Genomic DNA, 22629 nt, shown 5'->3' with positions numbered 1-22629 from the left:
ATCTCTGGCATTGTTTCTATCACCAAGGTCATATTTTCCAACTACTGATCCTCCTTCTTCTTTCCAACTTTCACATTCCAATCACCAGTAATTATCAATACATCTTGACTGCATGTTTGATCAATGTCAGAATGCAGAAGACGATAAAAATCTATTTCTTCAACTTTGGCCCTAGTGGTTGGTGCGTAAATTTGAATAATAGTTCTATTAACTGGTCTTCCTTGTAGGCATAGGCATACCATCCATCACTGACCTCCTTTCACCAACATAAACAGCCACAATACAGATGGACCTCACCAGATAGAACACAGAAATCAAATTGACTACATCTGTGGGAAGATACGAAGATTGGAAAAGCTCAGTATCATCAGTCAGAACAAGGCCAGGGCCGACTGTGGAACAAACCATCAATGGCTCATACGCAAGTTCAAGCTGAAAGTGAAGAAAATTTGAACAAGTCCACGAGAGCCAAAATATGATCTTGAGTATATCCCACCTGAATTTAGAGACCAGCTGAAGAATATGTTTAATGCATTGAACACTAGTGACCGAAGACCAGATGAGCTGTGGAATGACATCATGGATATCATCCATGAAGAAAGCAAGAGGTCGTTGAAAAGGCAGGAAAGAAAGAAAAGACCAAGATGGATGTTAGAGGAGACTTTGAAACTTGCTCGCGAACATCGAGCAGCAAAAGCAAAAGGAAGAATTGATGAAGTAGAAGACCTGAACAGAAGATTTCAAACGGTGTCTCGAGAAGACAAAGTATTATAATGACATGTGCAAAGACCTGGAGATGGAAAACCAAAAGGGAAGAACATGCTTGGCATTTCTCAAGCTGAAAGAACTGAAGAAAAAATTCAAGCCTCGAGGTGTAATAGTGAAGGATTCTATGGGGAAAATATTAAACGACACAGGAAGCATCAAAAGAAGATGGAAGGAATACACAGAGTCATTATACCAAAAAGAATTAGTCTATATTCAACCATTTCAAGAGGTGACATATGATCAGGAACCGATGGTACTGAAGGAAGAAGTCCAAGTTGCTCTGAAGGCATTGGCGAAAAACAAGGCTCCAGGAATTGATGGAATATCAATTAAGATGTTTCAACAAACAGATACAACGCTGGAGGTGCTCACCCATCTACGCCAAGAAATACGGAGGACAGCTTCCTGGCCAACTGACTGGAAGAGATCCATATTTATGCCTATTCCCAAGAAAGGTGATCCAACCGAATGTGGAAATTATAGAACAATATCATTAATATCACATGCAAGCAAAATTTTGCTGAAGATCATTCAAAATCGGCTGCAGCAGTATATCCGCAGGGAACTGCCAGAAATTCAGGCCGGTTTCAGAAGAGGACATGGAACCAGGGATACTATTGCTGATGTCAGATGGATCCTGGCTGAAAGCAGAGAATACCAAAAGGATGTTTACCTGTGTTTTATTGACTATGCAAAGGCATTCGACTGTGTGGATTATAACAAATTATGGATAACATTGCAAAGAATGGGAATTCCAGAACACTTAATTGTGCTCATGAGGAACCTTTACATAGATCAAGAGGCAGTTGTTTGGACAGAACAAGGGGGTACTGATTGGTTTAAAGTCAGGAAAGGTGTGCATCAGGGTTGTATTCTTTCACCATACCTATTCAATCTGTATGCTGAGCAAATAATCCAAGAAGCTGGATCATATGAAAAAGAATGGGGCATCAGGATTGGTTTGCAGATGACATAACCTTGTTTGCTGAAAGTGAAGGGGACTTGAAGCACTTACTAATGAAGAGCAAAGGCCACAGCCTTCAGTATAGATCGCACTTCAACATAAAGAAAACAAAAATCCTCAGAACAGGAGCAAGGAGCAACATCATGATAAACGGAGACAAGATTGAAGTTGTCAAGGATTTCATTTTACTTGGACCCACAATCAATAGCCATGGAAGAAGCAGTCAAGAAATCAAAAGATGCATTGCATTGGGTAAATCTGCTGCAAAGGACCTCTTTAAAGTGTTGAGCAAAGATGTCACCTTGAAGACTAAGGTGTGCCTGACCCAAGCCATGGTATTTTCAATTGCATTACATGCATGTGAGAGCTGGACAATGAATAAGGAAGACGGAAGAAGAATTGACACCTTTGAATTGTCGTGTTGGGGAAGAATTTTGGATATACCATGGACTGTCAAAAGAACGAACAAGTCTGTCTTAGAAGTACAACCAGAATGCTCCTTAGAAGCAAGGATGGCGAGACTGCATCTTACATACTTTGGACATGCTGTCAGGAGGGATCAGTTCCTGGAGAAGGACATCATGCTTGGCAGAGTACAGGGTCAGCGGAAAAGAGGAAGGCCCTCAACAAGGTGGATTGACACAGTGGCTGCAACAATGAGCTCAAGCGTAACGAGAAATGTTTTGTTCTGTTGTGCGTAGGGTTGCTATGAGTCGGAACTGACTCGATGGCACCTAACAACAACAACAACAACAACATACTTTGCTAAGTGTATGATTTTTCCATTGCTGCCATAACAAGGTAGCAGGTAGTAGCTTAAAGCAATATATAGTTATTATATTACAGTTCTGTAGGTCAGAAGTATGACATGAGACTCACCAAGCAAAGATCAAGCTTTCAAACTGGAGTATATTCCTTTCTGAAGGCTCTAGGGGAGAATTTGTTTCCTTGCTATTCCCAAATTGTGGAGAACACCACATTCTTTGGCTTGTGGTCCCCTTCTTCGATTTTTAAAATCAGCACCGGCAAGTCGAGTCACTTTCCCATTGCATCTCTCTGACCTTCTCCTTTCCCTAATCTTCCACTTTTAAGGACTCATGCGATTAGACTGGGCCCACCTGGATAATCCAGAATAACAAGCCCCCACTATTGCAAGGTCAGCTGATAGGACAGTGTAGAACTGCCCCCACAGAGTTTCCAAAGAGCACCTGGCATATTCGAACTGCTGACCCTTTGATTAGCAGCCGTAGCACTTAACAACTAAGCCACCAGGGTTTCCAGTCAGCTGATTAGCAACCTTAATTGCTTCTTGAAGCTTTAATTCCTTTTTTGCCATGTATGGAAACATATTCACAGATTCTAAGGACTAGGATGTGAACATCTTGGAGGCCATTATGCTGACTATGCCACTAATTCTTTTTCTAAGGCTGAATAAAATAAATAAAAAAGTATACCCCTGGTATCTTTAGAATGATAAAATACAAATTCCAGGACAGACTATATGGTATATGATCCTTTACTTAATAGACATGAAAATCATGCAAATTATATAAAAGGATTTAATTTGTTCCCTGATAAGCAGTGGGTTTATACTTTAATGGTATAATGATTGGAGTTTAAATATAACATTAATACTTCATTTTAATTTCACATTTTTAGGGAAAAAAAGAAAAGTTGGACCATTAGGATTTACACACACAGTACTAATTTTAAAAGCATAAAATCAACTGACTTTGCAGTGTACTAATATAAATACTGTATATACCAATTTAAGAATAAAAAGGATGTTTATATCAGAGAAAAATATGAAAATATGAGTGTTAAAGATAAAGTCAAAACATATTCAATCATACAGCAATTTCATTAGCTTCCGTTTGCTATCTTCTTCAATTTAAGAAAGGCTAGTCAGCATGCAACTCCATTGATTAAAATGATGTTTTGTGTTCAGAATTTTTAGAGTCAATTTGTTCTCTAAGAATAATGAACATAATCCAATACTTAACTGGTTATGAAATAATTTATTTAAAAATAAATTATAATGTCACTTTTATTAGGTGGTTGTTTATTTTTCCCAGAAGAAAATCCACCAAAAAAGTAAAACATGTGCATCAAAAGTGAAATTGTCAACATATAAGATAAAAATAACCGTATTACTGATGTTAGAAATAATTTATGTTCCTAAGAACACTATGTAGTAGTGAAAGGGTAAGTGGACATTAGACAGGCACAAAACTAAACGTAAACTGAAGCTTTTCTTCCTAATCGCAATAAAATTACAAAACACAAAATATTTCTAGCTATGAAAAAATGCCTGTATATAGTTCATTTGAACAAAGAAAACTAAAAGCTTTTAAGAATAACCATTTCCTCTGTCATCCAAGCAGTTTTTTTAGCCACAAAGACCAAGTCAGTATTGAAATAACAATACTTGAGTGTGCAATAAATATGAATAGGAAATAAATATAAAATTGAAAAAAAAGTTTTTAAAAGGCTCTCCTCTCAAAAGTCAGTTAGTAAAGATAGGCACATACATACACACAGGCAATGCTGTCTAAATTTACCAAGCCTATTTCATGTCATAATACAGACAGAACATAGAAACTAACACTATCAACACACTAGAAAGTTGGATTTTTTCAATAATTTACAAAACTGTTACTCCATAGAAGAAGTCATCTTGCACATATTTGATGCAGATTCAGAGAACTCTACAATGTTCTGTTTATGAAAGAGCCCTGTACTTCTCTATACATATATAAACTCCAAAGTAACTCTGCACCTTTACAAAGAACTAGAAAAATACAAGAACACTCAACTTCTTCTTGTGGTCCTACTGCCAGGGATACTAACAAGACAGAGGAAACTTAAACAGGTAAGTTTTACAAAGGGTATATTGACAAATTAAAGATTTGCAGGCCCCAAATTTTATTTTTTCATTTTGTTCACCCGCAGACAGTATGAATTTATCTGAATATGTGTAACTGAAGTGTCAGAGAAGAGAAAAGAGAAAGAAAAATAGTGTGGGGGGGGGCGGGAAACAATGAGGATAACTGCTGACTTCTCATCAGAAGCAACAAAAGGCGAAAGTTAATTTCAGCACGCTGACCATGCTGAAATTAAAAAGAAACAAAAAGCTTTCAATCTATTATTCTATATCCAGTAAAAATTCTTCAAAAAATGAAAGTGAAGTAAAGATATTTATAAACAAAAACAGAAAGAATGTGTTGCTATCAGACATGTACTAAAATGTTAAATGAAGTTGTCCAAGTTGAAGAAAAACTTGTATCTACATATAACAATGAAGAGTGATGGAAATGGTAAACATATGGATAAATATAAAAGATTTTTCTTATTTTTAATTTTTTCAAAAGAGTTCATTGATTAAATAATAACAGCACATTGTGAGATTTATAACATATGTACTGGTAAAATGGATTATAACAATAGTACAAAGGGTGGAAAGGCAGAAAAATGAAATATATTGTTGCACGTTCTTTACATCATAATTATACATAAGATATTATACTATTACTTAAAGGTAGATTATGATGAGTTAAAGGTGCATATTGTAAGCTCTAGAGCATCACCAAATAAATAAAATGAAGAAATATATCTAATCAGCCAGAAGAAAATAAAAAAGGAAATACTAAACATATTCAATGAAAGAGAAGACAGGAAAAGGGAAAAAAGAACAAAGAACAGATGGGACAAAGAGAAAACAAATAGCAAAATGAAATATTTAAAATGACCATATCATTATTACATTAAATATAAATAGAGAAATTAAAAAAGAAGTTGTCAAACCAGTTAAAAAAAAAAAAAAACAGCAAGACCAAATTGTATATTATATGCCTAAAATGTGACTGCCCAATGTCCACCAGCAGGTGAATATAGAAACAAATTTGCTATAATTATACAATGGAATATTATGTGCCCACAAAAAATGACTTAACTGATATAACGTAGTTAAGTCTCAAAATATTACGCAGAACAAAAGAATCCACACACACATACACGCACACACACACACACACACACTATGATTACATAATGTAGATATTTAAAACTAATCTCCATGACGTTTGAGAAACATCATGTAGCTGTATATTTAAAATGGGAGAAATCACTGTAGTTTATGTAAATTATAACTGAATAAAATTCGGAATGAGAATAAATTATAAATCAATAGATATAAAATATTCAGAAGAAATTTGAGAATTAAACAACCATACCTAAAAACAGGGTTAAAAGGTGCTTGTCTGCTACCTATGAGCAGCTGATATTTGACAAAGGCCCAAAGTCCACTAAATAGGGAAATGATGGTCTCTTTAACAAATGGTGCTGGCATAACTGTATATCCACCTGCAAAAAATGAAACAAGACCCATACCTCACACCATGCACAAAAACTAACTCAAAATGGATCAAAGACCTAAATATAAAATCTAAAATGATAAACATCATGGAAAAAAAATAGGGACAACACTGGGAGCCCTAATACGTGGAATAAACAGTATATAAAACATTACTAACAATGCACAAACACCAAAAGAGAAACTAGATAACTGGGAGCTCCTAAAAATCAAACACTTATGCTCATCCAAAGACTTCACCAAAAGAGTAAAAAGACAACCTACAGACTGGGAAAAAATTTTTGGCTACAAAAAATCTGATCAGTGTCTAATCTCTAAAATCTACAAGATACTGTAAAACCGCAACAACATAAAGACAAATAACCCAGTTAAAAAATAGGCAAAAGATATGAACAGACACTTCACAAAAGAAGACATTCAGGCAGCTAACAGATACATGAGGGAATGCTCAGGATCATTAGCCATTAGAGAAATGCAAGTGAAAACTACAATGAGATACCATCTCGCCCCAACAAGGCTGGCATTAATCCAAAAACCACAAAATAATAAATGCAGGAGAGGTTGTGGAGAGACTGGAACACTTATACACTGCTGGTAGGAATATAAAATGGTACAACCACTTTGGAAATTGATTCAGTGCTTCCTTAGGAAGCTAGAAATAAAACTACCATACAACCCAGCAATCCCACGCCTTGGAAGATACCCTAGAGAAAAAAGAGCCCTCTCTTGAATAGATATATGCACACCCACATTCACTGCAGTACTGATTACAACAGCAAAAAGAAGGAAACAACCAAGATGCCCAACAATGGATAAATGGATAAACAAATTATGGTATATTCACACAATGGAATACTATGCATCGATAAAGAATAACGCATCTGTGAAACACCTCTTAACATGGATGAATCTGGAAGGTATTATGCTGAGTGAAATTAGTCAGTTGCAAAAGGACAAATATATGATACCACTATTATAAGAACTCAAGAAAAGGTTTAAACACAGAAGAAAACATCCTTTGATGGTTATAAGGGTGAGGGGGGAGGGAGGGTGTATTCACTAATTAGATAGACAAGAATTATTTTAGGTGACAAGAAGGACAACACACTATACAGGGGAAGTCAGCACAAGTGGACTAAACCAAAAGCTAAGAAGTTTCCTGAATACAACCAAACACTTTGGAGGGACAGATTAGCAGGGGCAGGGGTCTGGGGATCATGGCTTCAGGGGACATCCAGGTCAACTGGCATAACAAAGTGCATTAAGAAAACATTCTGCACCCCACTTTGGTGAGTGGCATCTGAGTAGCAAGTGGTATCTAAGATACATCAATTGGTGTCAACCAACCTGGAGCAAGGGAGAATGAAGAACACCAAAGACACAAGGAAAATACGAGCCCAAGAGACAGAAAGGGCCACATAAGCCAGGAACTCAATCAGCCTGAGCCTGGAAGAACTACATGGTACCACCAATGACTGCCCTGAGAGGGAACACAACAGAGAATTCCTGATGGAGCAGGAGAAAAGTTGGATGCAGAACTCAAGTTCTAGTAAAAAAGACCAGACTTAATGGTCTGACTGAGACTAGAGGGACCCCAGAGGTCCTGGTCCCCAGACTCTCTGTTAGCCCAAAACTAAATCCATTCCCAAAGCCAACTCCTCAGACAAAGATTATAAAATGATACTGCTGAGGAGTGTGCTTCTCAGCTCAAGTAGACACATGAGACTATGCGTGCAGCTCCTGTCTGGAGGTGAGATGAGAAGGCAGAGAGGGACAGGAGCTGGTTGAATGGACACGGGAAATACAGGGTGGAGAGGAGCGTGCTGTCACATTGTAGGGAGAGCAACTAGGGTCACATAACAATGTGTGTATAAGATTTTGTAAGAAACTGACTTGAATTGTATACTTTCGCTTAAAGCACAATTAAAAAAACACCCAAACCTGTTGCCGTTGAGTCAACTTCGACTCAGAGTCACGCTATATGGTATGTACCTCCATAAAATAAAAAAGAATGAACTGCAGAAAAAAAAAAAAAAATGGGGGGGCTTGCTTGGATTTTTAAGTTTATTTGGATGTTATGAGTTTAAAAATATGATTAGTAACAATGTGAAGACAGATTAGTAATTTAATGCTCCACAAAAAATCATATATACACATATATCCATAAATACATAACACAGACACACACACACAATAATTACCAATTGAAGCTGAGCACATTTGTCTCATGTGGGTTTCTATGACAGAAGGATCCCGAGAGCTGTAACTTCCCAACTCAGGGTAAAAGCTAGAGCCAATATCCTCTGGGGGACTATGTCTCCCTTGTGGATAATTCTTGGCTATTCGAGGGTCCCAATGCTCCAGCACTGGATGGTCCCAATGTATGTATTTACCATCAAATTGTGGATTTCCATACCAACTGTAATAAAATACATGCAAATAATAATTCAGAGGTGGCAGTTCTTCCAGGCTAAGTTCAGACGGTTTGGAAGGTTTCATGGTGATTTCTACACTTTTTAAATTCTTGGTATTTGTTTCACTGTTGATTTTGTCACTCTTTTTGGAATCAATTTTTTTCTCCAAGTGAATAACTTGTTGTCGAAATTCTGGCAGAAGGTCAAGTCCAAAAGGATCTCCAAAAGTAGCTGTATTTGGTCTTAGAGTTTTTAAAGCCATCATCAGTGAGAAAATAAGTAGAATGAAAAGTGACAAAATGATGCAAGTCCTTCTCCGAAACTTTGCCATGATGACATACTTTAAACTCCAAAATAGATATTTTGCTGCAATTTATTGGGAAAAAAGATAATTAGTAAGTGGTATTAGCACTGGGTGGGTATTAACAATATTTCTCATATACTCAAAATGAAAACTAAAATGCATAAAGTACATTGAAAATTTAAGAAGGGAATTATGATTTTTACTAAATCATCAAATATTGATGTCTACAAAAGGATCTATATCTGGCTAGACTACACAGAAATACCATTTTAGGAATATCACCTTTATTTGTATGACAATTTAGTTAGAAACATTTCAGGAGTTTTGCTTAAGAAAGCTAAACATAGTTAACTTTCATTATATGATCAGATTTTTTGCATATTCAATATAGAAAGGGAATACTCTTTTATATCCATGGACTAAAATTTTCTAAATACAGTGTAAAATTAAAAGATCATAGTAAATAAAAGGAAACACTTGTGAGTATATTAAAAGTCTAGCCATAAAATGAATTTTCAACTTTTTTTTTTAACTAAACCACCAATTTGACAAGGGAGTACTCAAACATTTAAAATAACATTTTGAAATAGAAAAGAATCAGACAAAACAAAAAAGAAATGAAAGCAGAGGAAAAGAATATTATAAATTTGACAGTCCCAATTTTTTTTTTTAAATTTTATTATTTTACAACTTTGAGAAGTCTTATTGAGCAGAGGTCATAAACACTAACTTATACCTTCTAAGACGGTATTATTGTATGTGTGTTTTATGCTTGTTTAAGTGTGCGCACATACATGTATGTATAAAACCAAAAAAACAAAGCCCATTGCCATTGGGTCGATTCCGACTCATAGCAACCCTGTAGGAAAGAGTAGAACTGTCCACAGGGTTTCCAAGGAGTGCCTGACTGGATTCAAACTGCCGACCTTCTAGTGAGCAGCCATAGCTCTTAACCCCTATGCCACCAGAGTTTCCGTGTACGTATAGGGGTATGTATACATAAACACACACATAAATATGTCTCTTTATACAAAAATTTCCTATTAGAAAGGTATTTGATGAAAAATTGGCAAGGACTGCACTTATAAAATATGACTTTTTAACAAATATATCATGCTGTTGTTATTCTAAAGAATTAAGTTAAACTTAAAACCCTGCCAGAAGAGATAGCGAAGTAAAACAATCTAATGGGTAATTCTATCACACACGCAAAAAATACCTTCTACAAACTGCTGCTTCTATTATGTGTGCAGGAATGAAATACTAAGATGATTAAGCATAATTCTTTTTGAGATAAAATCATAGAGGTTCTTTTCAAAGTCAATCTTGTTTAATTGTGCAATATATCACACCTAAAGAATAACATAAAAGACATATGTCTAGTTTAAAGTATAATTATAAACTAAACATTTAAGTAACCATCATCTAAGTTAAGAAAATTATCAGTGTTAAAAGCTCCTCACCACCTCTCGAGCTCCCTCTCCGTCACCAGCCCTGCTCTTTCTTCTTGTTTATGGGCAAATGCTTGACTTTTATATTTTCCATCCCTTCACCTTTCTTTATAGTTTCCCACCACAAAAACATAACTTAACCAATCTTCATTTCATATTGCCTGTAGAGAATTTTATTTAAACACACACACACACATACATAGATGGCTATGGATATACACCCTGTACAAAAAATTTGATATGCATACTTATATGTAAATATGGTCTATGTATGCTTTGCATCTATTTACATGTGTATCGATATAAGTGTGTGTGTCTATATACAAGTAACTGTACATAAAATACACAAAACTCTTGGGAAATATTACTAAACCTTCTCTGACAGTTCACGTGATGTCCTGACTCTTCTCCGTCCCTGTGTTCCCTCACATCAATTCCCTCTTCCTCTCTCACATAAAAAGTCATGAAAGTGGACTTTATGTAAAAGAATAGGTAGATGGGTTTGGGGGTTTTGATTTAATAACTATGTTAATTTCTGGTCTGAAGAATATGTTTCATATTAAATATTCCCTTTCCAAAACTTTGAAAATGAGATTTTCCAACTTTTTTATTGTTTCAAGGCTAATTTGGGACTCCTTCCTACCATAAGGGGCCCTGGTGGCTCAGTGATTAAGAGCTCGGTTGCTAACCAAAAGGTTGGCAGTTGGAATCTACCAGCCACTCCTTGGAAACCCTATGGGACAGTTCTAGTCTATCCCATAGGGTCGCTATGAGTTGGAGTCAACTTGACTCAACAGCAATAGGGTTTTATTTATTTTTTCCTCCCATAAAGTTTTTATTATATTTTGATAGTATTAATACATGGATGCACTGTGGCTACAACCGCCAGGCTGAGCTCATTAAAGTATGTTATATAAGCAATCAGTAAAATAAGACATACTACTTCAACCGTTATAAAAGGAGACACAGTTAACTTTAATAGGACAAAATAGTTGAGTCCTTTTTCCTTTCTAAGGAACAAACAAAATTTTATTTTACTGGTTGGGATAGCCAAGATTTTCTAGAAAACAAAATGTAAAAACTGTGTAATCCAATTTCAACTGAGCAACTGTATATGTAGAAAACATCATGCTAGGTGCCACATGAAATAGGTTGATTGGTAAGACACAGTTCTTATCCTCAAGCTGCTTAGAGTCCATGAAAGGGGAAGAGAAGTATACAAGTAAGTATAACTCAGAGAAGTGCCAAAAGAGAACTGAAATAGATATATAAAGGAATGAAACGCCATATAAATTAAGTAGTTAAAAAAAAACACTCTACAGCAAAATCTTATAAAATGCTTAAAGAATGAGTACAATGTACATAGGCTGGTGATAAGAAATGAAAAGAGAGAATGGCTATAAATGGCAGGGGAAGCAGTATGCCCAAAGATACACTGGATGAGGAAGGATTTGATTATGAAACAGCAAGCCCTCTTTTAGCTGCAGCATAGTAAACAAGGAAATGAGGTAAGATAAAGCTATGGTGGCTGTTGAAACCACTGTACCTAAGCGAGAGAACAGTTACTCTGGTAGACCACAGGGGGCCACTGAAAGCTTGGAAACAAAATATTGGCACAATCAGTTTAGATTAGAAAGATAAAACAGGTATTGAAAAAAATGAAGTTCAAGCCATCAGATTTTACCATTTTCTGAAGGTACTTTAGCAAAAGAATAGGTAGCTGAGTTTGGGGATTTAAAAAAAAAAAAAAAAAATTTTTTTTTTTTTTTATTCACTGACAGCAGTGGTTGTGGGTATTCACTGAAGATTCCAGCAACTGATTTACTGTCTTCTTTCCTTCTCTGCCTATTTCCATTACCATTCTTCGTGACTCCATCATCAACATGAATGTCCCATTCACTAGCTTAGTCTACCAATTCTTTGACTCCTTCGCTTCTAATGAGCTATTCCTCCACTCCACTTCACCAACCGAAATGTCATATCCTTGATCTTTTCATTTTCAATAACTGTGCCAGCCTTCTACTTTCCAAACATAACCATCCATATTTTAAGCTCTTCAGTTTAGTGTCTTCATTCTGCCAATTCCTTGACTTTATTGAGATGTCCAATCCACTAACCCTATTACACTATTCATTTATTCCTTCATGTTTTCTCTCTACTGACACAGCTTATAGTCTACGGCCAAGCACAGACTATACAATGCCTCAGTTGCAAATATTCTTAACTTCCTTTATTCTCCTCCCTTCCTAACACATGCCTGATAAAACTTCAAATAACTGATGCCCGTTTTGAGCTTGCTCCACAACCATGGAATGATACTAGAGAAAAAACACAAAACCAGGCTGACTTCTCACTCTGAATTCATGACCATAAATCACAAACAGCCTGGCATGCTCACTTTTCTCGCCTAAATGGGACCATTTCATTCCTTCTCCTTCTTTCATAAAACCTGCTAGTACATCTTCAACTTCCCTTACTCTCTTCTTATATTTCATAGACAAAACAGAAGTAATCACACAGAAACTCCCTTGTCTTCCAATTATCAAATTAACTAGCCTATTGACATCTTTTTTTCTTGTTTTAAGCAATATTTTGAATTATTTTAATATTTGTTCTATTTCACTGCTTTGCTTTTCTTCTGTAGGGACTCCTATTATTTTATTGAATCTTTGCTCATTTTTTTAGAACTGAACCTTCTACTTAATCCTTCTCACTCTTTAAATTTTATTTTTAAAAGTATCTGTTCATCCTCTATGTCTCTTAAGGCATCTGTTAAAATTTTTTCTGTAAGTCTAAAATTATTTCACAATTAAAAATGAAAAAGGAAAAAAGAATCCCGCCAGCAAACTGGAGGGCACAAGCAGTTAACATGTTGTTGTCAAGTGCAATTGAGTCCATTCCAACTCAAAGAAGCCTCACGTACAACAGAACGAAACACTGCCCGACCCTGTGCCATCCTCATGATCATTATTACGCTTGAGCTCACTGTTGTGGCCACTGTGTCAATCCTTCTCACTGAGGGACTTCCTTTTTTCTCCAATCCTCTACCAAACATGATGTCCTTCAGGGACTGGTTTCTCCTGATAACATGTCTAAAGTGTATGAGACAAAGTCTCACCATCTTTGCTTCTAAGGAGTATTCTGGCTATACTTCATCCAAGACAAACTTGTTCATTCTGGCAGTCCATGGCATATTCAGTATTTCTCGCCAACACCATAATTCAAAGGTATCAATTCTTTGGTCTTCCTTATTCACTCTCCAGCTTTTGCATGCATACGAGGCAACTGAAAACACCATGGCTTGGGTCAGGTGCACCTTAGTTCTAAAAGTGACATTTTTAGTTTTTAACACTTTAAAGAGGTCTTTTTGCAGCAGATTTGCCCAATGCAATGTATATGTAGTTGGCACTGGTTTTTTTTTTTTTTTCATGTGTAGTTTGAGTTCCTGACTGCTGCTTCCGTGTGTGTTAATTGCGGATCCGAGTAAAATGAAATCCTTGACAACTTCAATATTTTCTCCAGTTACCATGAAGTTGTTTATTGGTCCAGTTTTGAGGATTTTTGTTTTCTTTATATTGAGGTGTAATCCATACTGAAGTCTTTTATCTTCATCAGTGTTTCAAGTCCTCTTCATTTTCAGCACTCAAGGCTGTGTCATCTGCATATCACAGGTTGTTAGTCTTCCTTCAAACCTGATGCTGCATTCTTCTTCATGTAGTCCAGCTTGTCTGATTATCTGCTCAGCTACAGATTGCATAAGTATGGTGAGAGGATACAACCCTGACACAAACCTTTCCTGATTTTAAACCATGAAGTATCTCCTTGTTCTGTCTGAAGGACTGCCTCTTCATCTATGTAGTTTCCTCATGAGCACAATTAAATGTTCTGCAATTCCCATTCTTTGAAATGTTATCTATAATTTGTTATGTACCACATAGTTGAATGTCTTTGCATAGTCAATAAAGCACAGCTAAACATCTTTCTGATATTCTGTGCTTTCAACCTAGATCTATCTCACATCAGCAATGATATCCCTAGTTCTATGTCCTCTTCTGAATCCAACTTGAATTTCTGGCAGTCCATATACTGCTCTTACTGCTTTCGAATGACGTTCAGCAAAATTTTACTTATGTATGATATTAATGATACTGTTTGATAATTTCTACATTTTGTTGGATCACCATTCTTTGGAATGGCCACAAATATGGATCTCTTCCATTTGACTGGCCAGGTAGCTAGCTGTCTTCCAGACTTCTCGGCATAGACAAGTGAGCACTTCCATTACTGCATCCATTTATTGAAACATCTCAATCGGTATTCTGTCAATTCCTGGAGCCGTGTTTTTCACCAATGCCTTCACGCAGCTTGGGCTTCTTCCTTCAGTACCATTGGCTCTTGATCATATGCTACTTGCTGAAATGGTTGAATGTCGAACAATTCTTTTTGGCACAATGACTGTGTATTTCTTCCACAATACTTGGTTATTTCCAGGAAGGACCAACTCACACAGTTCTTACAAGCACTGCATTGCATGGCTCCAGGGAGTAAAACACATATGAGCTACATTGTAGAACATGGAAGCCCTGTTCAACTGGATAAGAATAAAGGGAAAATAAATTATTTTGGCCTGCCTGTATAATTCGTTGTATTGAAATTTCTAACTCATTGAGATAAAAATAAATCCTTCCTTTTGATTAAAGAAGAAATTGTAAACTTTGGCAAGCCATAAAAGCAGAAAAATATTTTTGTGGACATAATATGACCTCAACTATAATAAAAACACATACATGTAGAGGAAGATATATACTTAAACATGTATAATGGTTACCTCTGAGTAATAAAACACACTGGTATTTTATTACTGTTTTCTAAAATTAGAATGTAATCCTTTATAGGGGAAAGAAAAAGGTTTTTAGGGGTATGTATTTTATAAGGAAATCATCGATGTTATTAAATTATGATCAATCACAAGGAATGGCAGAAAAACTCTAAGACATTGATTTTTGAAATGTTGACTTTAGCTGAGTGGTAAAATGTGTGGAAGAGTCAGGACATATAATGGGAAGAATACTGATTTTGGTATTTGAAGATCTAAGTTCAAATCTGCTATGCTGACCTAGTTACATGACCATTGGCAAGTGACTTAACCTCTTCCTAAAAAAAGAGCACAATGCCTATTTTGTCTTCTGCCAAAATTGTTCTGTGAACCACAGAAGATAATACATGTGAAAGAAATTAACCAAATAGTAAATACTAACTGGATTTAAGAATAAATAAAAAAGAAGTGTAGAAAACAAATAATTTTGAAACTCTGAAACTTTTTTACATTTGTTAGGTTCATTTCCCAGGTCCACACATTAACACAAAACACAAAATGTTCATTTACGGAAGCTCTATTTTCCCCCTCCTACCTGGCTATTAAGAGAAGGACAGGTTACATTACTCAGAGATTATACGTATTTCTATGGTTCCTAGTTCTGTGCTTTGTACTTTTTATGTTTTGTAATGCTAGCTTTTGACTTGGAGGTCAAGTGAGAGCTAATAAAAAAAATATTAGATGTATCCAGCTAGCCAAGAGATCCAAAAGATTCATAAACAGTGTGAGATATCAATTATTATTTCAAAAAATATTTGCTCTTATTCCATCTCAGAATCAGATATTCATTATTACATTACACAGAGTTCTGCTGTTTTTTTTTTTAAGTATTTTTTTTTTCTAATCTTACTCTGTAGGAAACCACTGAAGATAAATATAACTAATACTAGAAGGCACACCTGCAACTCACTAAATCAGTTTCTGTATGCAAGACTTCCTTGCCTAGGTCATTTTCATTGTAAACACTTTTAACCTTTGCTTAACACAAATTCTGTTGGGCATAATCTCATCCTTCTATTACCTTGATAGCTGAGGTACTATTATACACCAAACTTGCTGTTTGTTTCTGCGATGGCACTACCTCAGTCTTCCACCAGTCAATACTTGCCTTAGATTATAAATTCCTCAAGAGCAGAGAGAAGTAATTTCTAATTCCTCTTCCCTAGAAATTGCTGAATCTTAGATCAATCTTCTGGGTGGATAAATGGTATTTTTTGTTACTCTTAAATAACTTTGCGTTTAGGATTGTCCAAAAACAGAATGTCAATATGCGATAGCTAAAATTCTATTTTAGAATTTTGGAAGAGAATGGGCTGTCTGGGAACTCAATCTACAGGTGTACAACTTCATTCTTTTTTAACAAATAACCAAACCACAGCTTTATCTGAAAGACTATTAAATATTAAAGAGGAAAATATTATAACTGTTTATTTTTTAAAGCAATTAATTGTATTTACAAAGTTAATATTTAACAAAATTAAAAATGCCATTTCAGTAAGTGACCTATGCTGACACTACATATAAATTGCTTAGTATAAGATGAAAGCCTTTAGATTCATATCACAAAAGCAGATAGAAGTTGACAACAGGTTTCAGAGATAACTATGTCATCGTTATTGTTAGGTGCTGTCGAGTCAGTTCCGACTCATAGCAACACTATGTACAACAGAACCAAGCACTGCCCAGTCCTGCGTCATGCTCACAATCGTTGTTATGCTTGAGGCTACTGTTGCAGACACTGTGCCAAACCGTCTCATTGAGGGTTTTCCTCTTCTTCACTGACCCTTCACTTTACCAAGCACGATGTCCTTTTCCAGGTATTGATCCCTCCTAATAGTATGTCTGAAGTATGTGAGATGAAGTCTTGCCAGCCTTGCTTCTACGGCGCATTTTAGCTGAACCTCTTCCGAGAGAGTAGTTCATTCTTTTGGCAGTCCATGGTATATTCAACATTCTTTGCCAATACCCAAATTCAAAGGCATCAATTATTCTTCAGTCTTCCTTATTCATTACTATAGACAGTAAAAATGTACCTATCCAGAACTGCGTGTGTTTGTGTGTGTGTGTGTATCATAGGTACAATAATGAAGTACTCTCATGCATTAACCCAGTGCCGTCGAGTCAATTCCGACTTATAGGGACCCTATAGGACAGAGCAGAATTGCCCCATAGAGTTTCCAAAGAGTGTCTGGCGGATTTGAACTGCCGTCCCTTTGGTTAGCAGCTGTAGCACTTAACCACTACGCCACCAGGGTTTCCTTCTTATGCATCATAATACCTTTAAACAGCTTCTGAATCATCACTGAATTATATTGAATTGTTTTTAGTATTATTTGACTTAAGTTAAAAATCTTTTGCCATAAATTATTTAAGTTAGATTTGGGCTTTGTCTGCCTAATGCTAAACTTACCAAATTCAATCATATCATTTTCTTTTAAAGATCGATTAGGGCTATTGATAGAAAACTTGTACTAGACAAAATGTTTCCATTTCAACCTTAAGAAAGCAGAAATTTGGGACAAGAGACGGAAGAGGGTAGAGTGTTGATTGCACTTTCAGTTGGGGAGCGGGCCCTGAGAACAACTACAGTGGGACACTTTTCAACACTCCCACTTTACGGACTGAATAACTGAGTTAATCATGGCTTAATCAAGAGCTATGGAATAAAAATCCTAATCTCATTGGGCTGCAGTTTTCTATCTTTAAAGATATTGGACTAGATTAACGATATACTATCTTCCATCAATTAAAATACACACTTTTACCTTCCATCAATTAAAATACACACTTGAACCATTTAAGCTAATATTATTAAGGACTTTTACATATAGCACAGTGAAACCTGTGGGAAACAGAACTTAATGGGACTGCCTTGTTTTTCCAGGCCTTGAAAGTTTTATACCTTTGACAGGGTACAGTCTTACCACTTTTCTATTGGTCCTTTTAGGTGGAAAATATTTGCATTTTCCTTCAGTGACAGGTTTCCACTTTACATACGTTCCCTCTTTCACAGGTTTTATTGTAATTAACCAAGACTTCCCCACCTCAGTAAATAGCACTGTTGTTTTTTAGGTGCCATCCAGTTGGTTCTGACTCATAGCAACCCTATGTACAACAGAACAAAATGCTGCCCAGTCCTGCACCATCCTCACAATCAGCTATGAGTTGCAATCAACTCAATGGCAAAGGGTTTGCTTTGGTTTTGGTTACCTCCAACAAATGCTGAAATAAAAAATCTTCAAGTCATCCCTGACTACTTTCTGTCCCTCACCTACTGCATCTAATCAGACATAAGCTCTGTTGCTTCAGCCTCCAAAATCCTCCAAGTTCATCCATCATCTTTTTTTCCACCATTACTATCCTAGTCCAAGCCACTATCTTTCCCAGCTGGACATACCTTCTGATCCCTTCTTCTACATTTGGTCCCCTCTAATTTTCCTAACACCTGGAATGTCCTTTTCTCAAAGTAATTCTGATTACCTGGTAAAATTCTGTGAAGGGCTTCTCACTGCACTTAGGATACAGTCCAAACTCTTAACTGTGGTATAGAAAGATATATGGCCCTGCCAGATTTTGACTGCACAGTGTACCAATCTCTCCCTCACTATGCTTCAGACTTACTCGTGTTCTTTCTGTACCTGAAATACACCAAAATCATTCCCAATTTAAGAAATTTATATTTGTACTTCCCTCTGACAGGTCTGCTAGGTCCCAAAATCTCCCCATGGTTTTAGCTTTAATGGTTTCTCTCCCACAATGCCACTTCTGAACACCCACTTGAAATTATCACTATCACTACCACAGTCATTGTTCACATCACTGAATTTAATAGCAGTACCACTTTCTGAAATTACTTGGTTCATCTGTTTTTCTCCTCCTTCCGAGAATGTACTTATCACAAACAGTATAGATCCTGTCTTGTCCCTGGAATATGCCAGTGCTAAAACTCTGCCTAGCAAAGAGTCAATAAATAAAAACGTTGTCATGTGAGTCAATTCTAACTACTCATGGTGACCGTATGTGTGCAGAGTAGAACTGCTCCATAGCATTTTCATGGGTGTGCCCTTTCAGAAGCAGATCACCAGGCCTGTCTTCAGAGGCACCTCTGGGTGGGTTTGAACCAGCAACCTTTTGGCTAGCAGGTGAGTGCTTAACTGTTTACACCACGCAGGAACTAAAAGTAGGCATTCAATAAATACTGAGGGAGGGGTGAGAAGTTGGTGAGCACCATCTAGGAAATTTTGTTTTCCAAGTCAGGAAGGCCCCCTCCACTTATCAACTGCATGATACTGGACAAGTTATTTAACTTCTATGAGCCAAATTTCCTCACCTGTCAGGGCTGAAGTGATGGTTACACACATCAGTATTAGCACAAATTCCTAGTAGTGTCTAGAACATAGCTAAGCACTAAGATTATCCTTTCAAATTTCAGATTCTATATAATAGAAATTAAAAAACACCAGAAACAGTCACTTATAAAAAAGCAAATTCTAGAATGTTACTTTGAATTTAATATTAGCAAGTCAATTTTGAAAAACAAAATTTGTAGGATACTATTTCTAGGCAATGTGTCATAACTTCCTTTGTTGTTTGTTCATTTGTTTGTTTTCATTGTGATGCAGTTGTGAATTTCAAAATCTGCAGTAGCAGATGGCTTTGGAATTCAGTATGCCTCCTCTCCTATGGATGAAAACTGGCATCATCGATGGGTAGAGATGCTGATGGAAAAATATTACTGGGAAAACCTTTGAAGAGTAAACTAGAGCATGATAATGAAAGAAAGAAGTAATAAAGGAGAAGGGGTCCAGCAAGATCAGAACATATGAACCAGAAATGAGAGTAATAACATTGATAAAAATCATGATCATATCCAGGGCTAACATGAACTGAACATTTACTTTGATTCAGGTTCTTTTCTAAAAGTGCCACATGAATATATTTTAATCTTCAAATCAACCCTATGACATAGGAACTCTTCACTCCATTTTACAGATGAGGAAACTGAAGTACAGAGCAGTTGGTACCCTTTTCAAAGTCTCTGAGCTAGTAAATAGCTAATGGCTAAGTAAAGGTAGATTAAACAACTATCAACTGGCAGAGCAAGTCCAGCTATGGAGCAAAAACACTTGCTTCCCATACTATTACGCGTTCCTATAGGTATTAGACAAATCATGTTTGGAGAACATACCACTTTAACTTCTGTCATGTGGCCATGTTTTCACTTAATAATGAAGGACTTAGAAAACATTTATTAATGGTTACCTACTTTACTCCATGAACTACAGCCCAAATTTAATCTGGAGACAGGTTTGTGTTTTTGATCATACATTCACTATTCATCACTTCAATAACAGCAGCGGGTCTGGAAATGTCTTAAACTTAGAGCCTGGAAACCCTGGTGGCCTAGTGGTTAAGTGCTACAGCTGTTAACCAAGAGGTCAGTAGTTCGAATCTGCCAGGCGCTCCCTGGAAACTCTACGGGGCAGTTCTGCTCTGTCCTTATAGGGTCGCTATGAGTCGGAATCAACTGGATGGCAGTGGGTTTTTTTGGTTCACTGCACTCCACCGCTTTTTTTTTTTTTTTTTCAGGATTTAAATATACTTCAATATGGATGAAGAAATGCATTGTCATGCAAGTAGCTTGCAAATGACTTAGTATCACCAATATCTAGATTTTATTTCTTTCAAAATATGGAGCCCTGGTGGCACAGATGCTAACCAAAAGGTCCACCAGCCACTCTTTGGAAACCCTACGGGGCAGTTCTATTCTGTCCTGTAAGATTGCTCTGAGTCCCAATCAGCTTGATGGCAATGGATTCTTTCAGGTTTCAAAATATTGCCTAAAACTATCCCATTCTAGTCATATATATTTTGTTTTGTTTTAGTTCATATAATAAGTATCATCATATTTTTTTTAAAGCACTTCCATATTTCCCCCTAACACTTATCCGTTGGGTCTTGCAACGATAAAGCGAAAATAAACTGTCAGTTATGACTATTTCAATCTGTTCCTTTGGAAAAGGGAAACAGGTGCTAGTCCAGCATAGCTGCATCCTGAGACTTAGCAAAGGATAACAGTTTACGATGACAATGCTAAACATGCTGACAGGCGATCATTCCTGCGGTGGCCTCTCCATTCTTGCTCTCTCCCGACACCCTAAGGCTCTGGAGACAGGCAGCGACAGCCATCTTCGGCAGCGGCCCGGCAGCCGCAACCCAAGCCGGGTAGGCCTCGATCCTTCAGCTATCCTCGTGGGCTCAAGGCCGAGCCTCGAGAGAGAAGCAAAAGGACAGGGCGTTGGAGGGCTTCCGCCAGTCCCGGGATTTCCAAATTGCTGCGGATAGAGGCGGGAACCGAGGCGGGAGGAGGCTGCACTCCAACGACCTGGCGGAGACGGCCCAGCAGGTCCGCAAACGCACGAGAGAGAGCAATAAAATCAATCTAGACAAAATCAGGAGGTAAGAGCGACAAAGACGTGCACCTGGGGATGCGTAGCTCGCAGTTCCGCGACTACCGCCGACAGCCTGAGGGGCGCGGGGTCAAAGGGCGGCAGCAGGAGAGCCGCGAGCAGATTGGCTGACAGGCCGGGCGCGCAGGCGCTCGGGGTAGGCCCCACGCCCGCTGTAGCCGCATCTGCCGGAGTCTGAATCCTCCAGGTACTCACCAGGTTCTGGGACTCCCGGCCGACAGCAGGGGCTCGGCTTGCACAGGGCAGAGGCAGGGAGTAGAGCGCAAACCGGCAGCTGTTCCCGGGCGAGCCCAACCAGCCCAGCCTCCCAAAAGGCGCGCAGGGCGTTCCAGGAGCCGCGAAAGGCGGTCGCGGGGCGAGTGGGCGGGGCTCACTGAGTGGGCGGGGCTCCCGTCAGCGGTGAACCAGGCAGCTGCGAGAACCAAAGATAACCCCAAACCCATGCCGTGGAGTGGATTCCGACCACAGCGAAGCCATAGGGCAGAGTAGGGCTGTCCTATGAGGTTTCCAAGGAGCGCTGGTGGATTGAACTGCTCAGCCTTTTGGTGAGCAGCCGGGCTTTTAACCACTGCACCATCAAGGCTCTTGGCGGCCACAAGCCTCTCTTTTTTTATGAAGTACTAGAAAGGCATGAATGAAAGAGGAGAGAGCATTTAATGATATCCCGTAGAAGTGGAGAAAAGGAGCAGAGCAGAGACGGCTGAACTCTCTCTTTTTGCCACTAAAGATGATACACCCCTCGCATAGAAACTGTCTCCTAAACCTCAGTTGGGAAGCCCTCATTAATAAAGGCCAGCTTTTTTGATGGGATGCATTCAAAAATTGTTTTTAACTCTAGTACACTGGTGGTTTTCAAGCTTTTTAAGTTTGCTTTTTTTTTTTTTTTGGCATAGAAGCTGTAGATAAACAGATAAAGATGACATTTTGAAGAAATTTGCAAATGCAATTTTATAAAACTACGTTTTTATCCATGTACTTATAGAAATATCAAGAACAATAAGGGTGGTTTG

General features: G+C 37.5%; 1 protein-coding gene across 2 annotated transcripts in view; it reads right to left on the bottom strand.

Annotated features, from left to right (window-relative positions):
* MANEA (mannosidase endo-alpha) overlaps positions 1–21980 on the bottom strand; it is a 39675-nt gene extending 17695 nt beyond the window's left edge. The window contains exons 1-2 of one of the 2 annotated variants that reach the window (XM_049897507.1): positions 21815–21980; positions 8306–8884 (exon numbers count right to left, since the gene is read on the bottom strand). In XM_049897507.1, coding sequence (XP_049753464.1) covers positions 8306–8849 — 544 coding nt within the window. In that variant the 5' untranslated portion in view covers positions 8850–8884; positions 21815–21980. The other variant, XM_049897508.1, reaches the window with a different exon arrangement.
* Between the last annotated feature and the right edge of the window lie 649 nt (positions 21981–22629).

Source organism: Elephas maximus, chromosome 1 (assembly GCF_024166365.1).
Source record: "Elephas maximus indicus isolate mEleMax1 chromosome 1, mEleMax1 primary haplotype, whole genome shotgun sequence".
Lineage (NCBI taxonomy): Eukaryota > Metazoa > Chordata > Mammalia > Proboscidea > Elephantidae > Elephas > Elephas maximus.
This window is presented reverse-complemented; position numbering and strand designations above follow the sequence as displayed.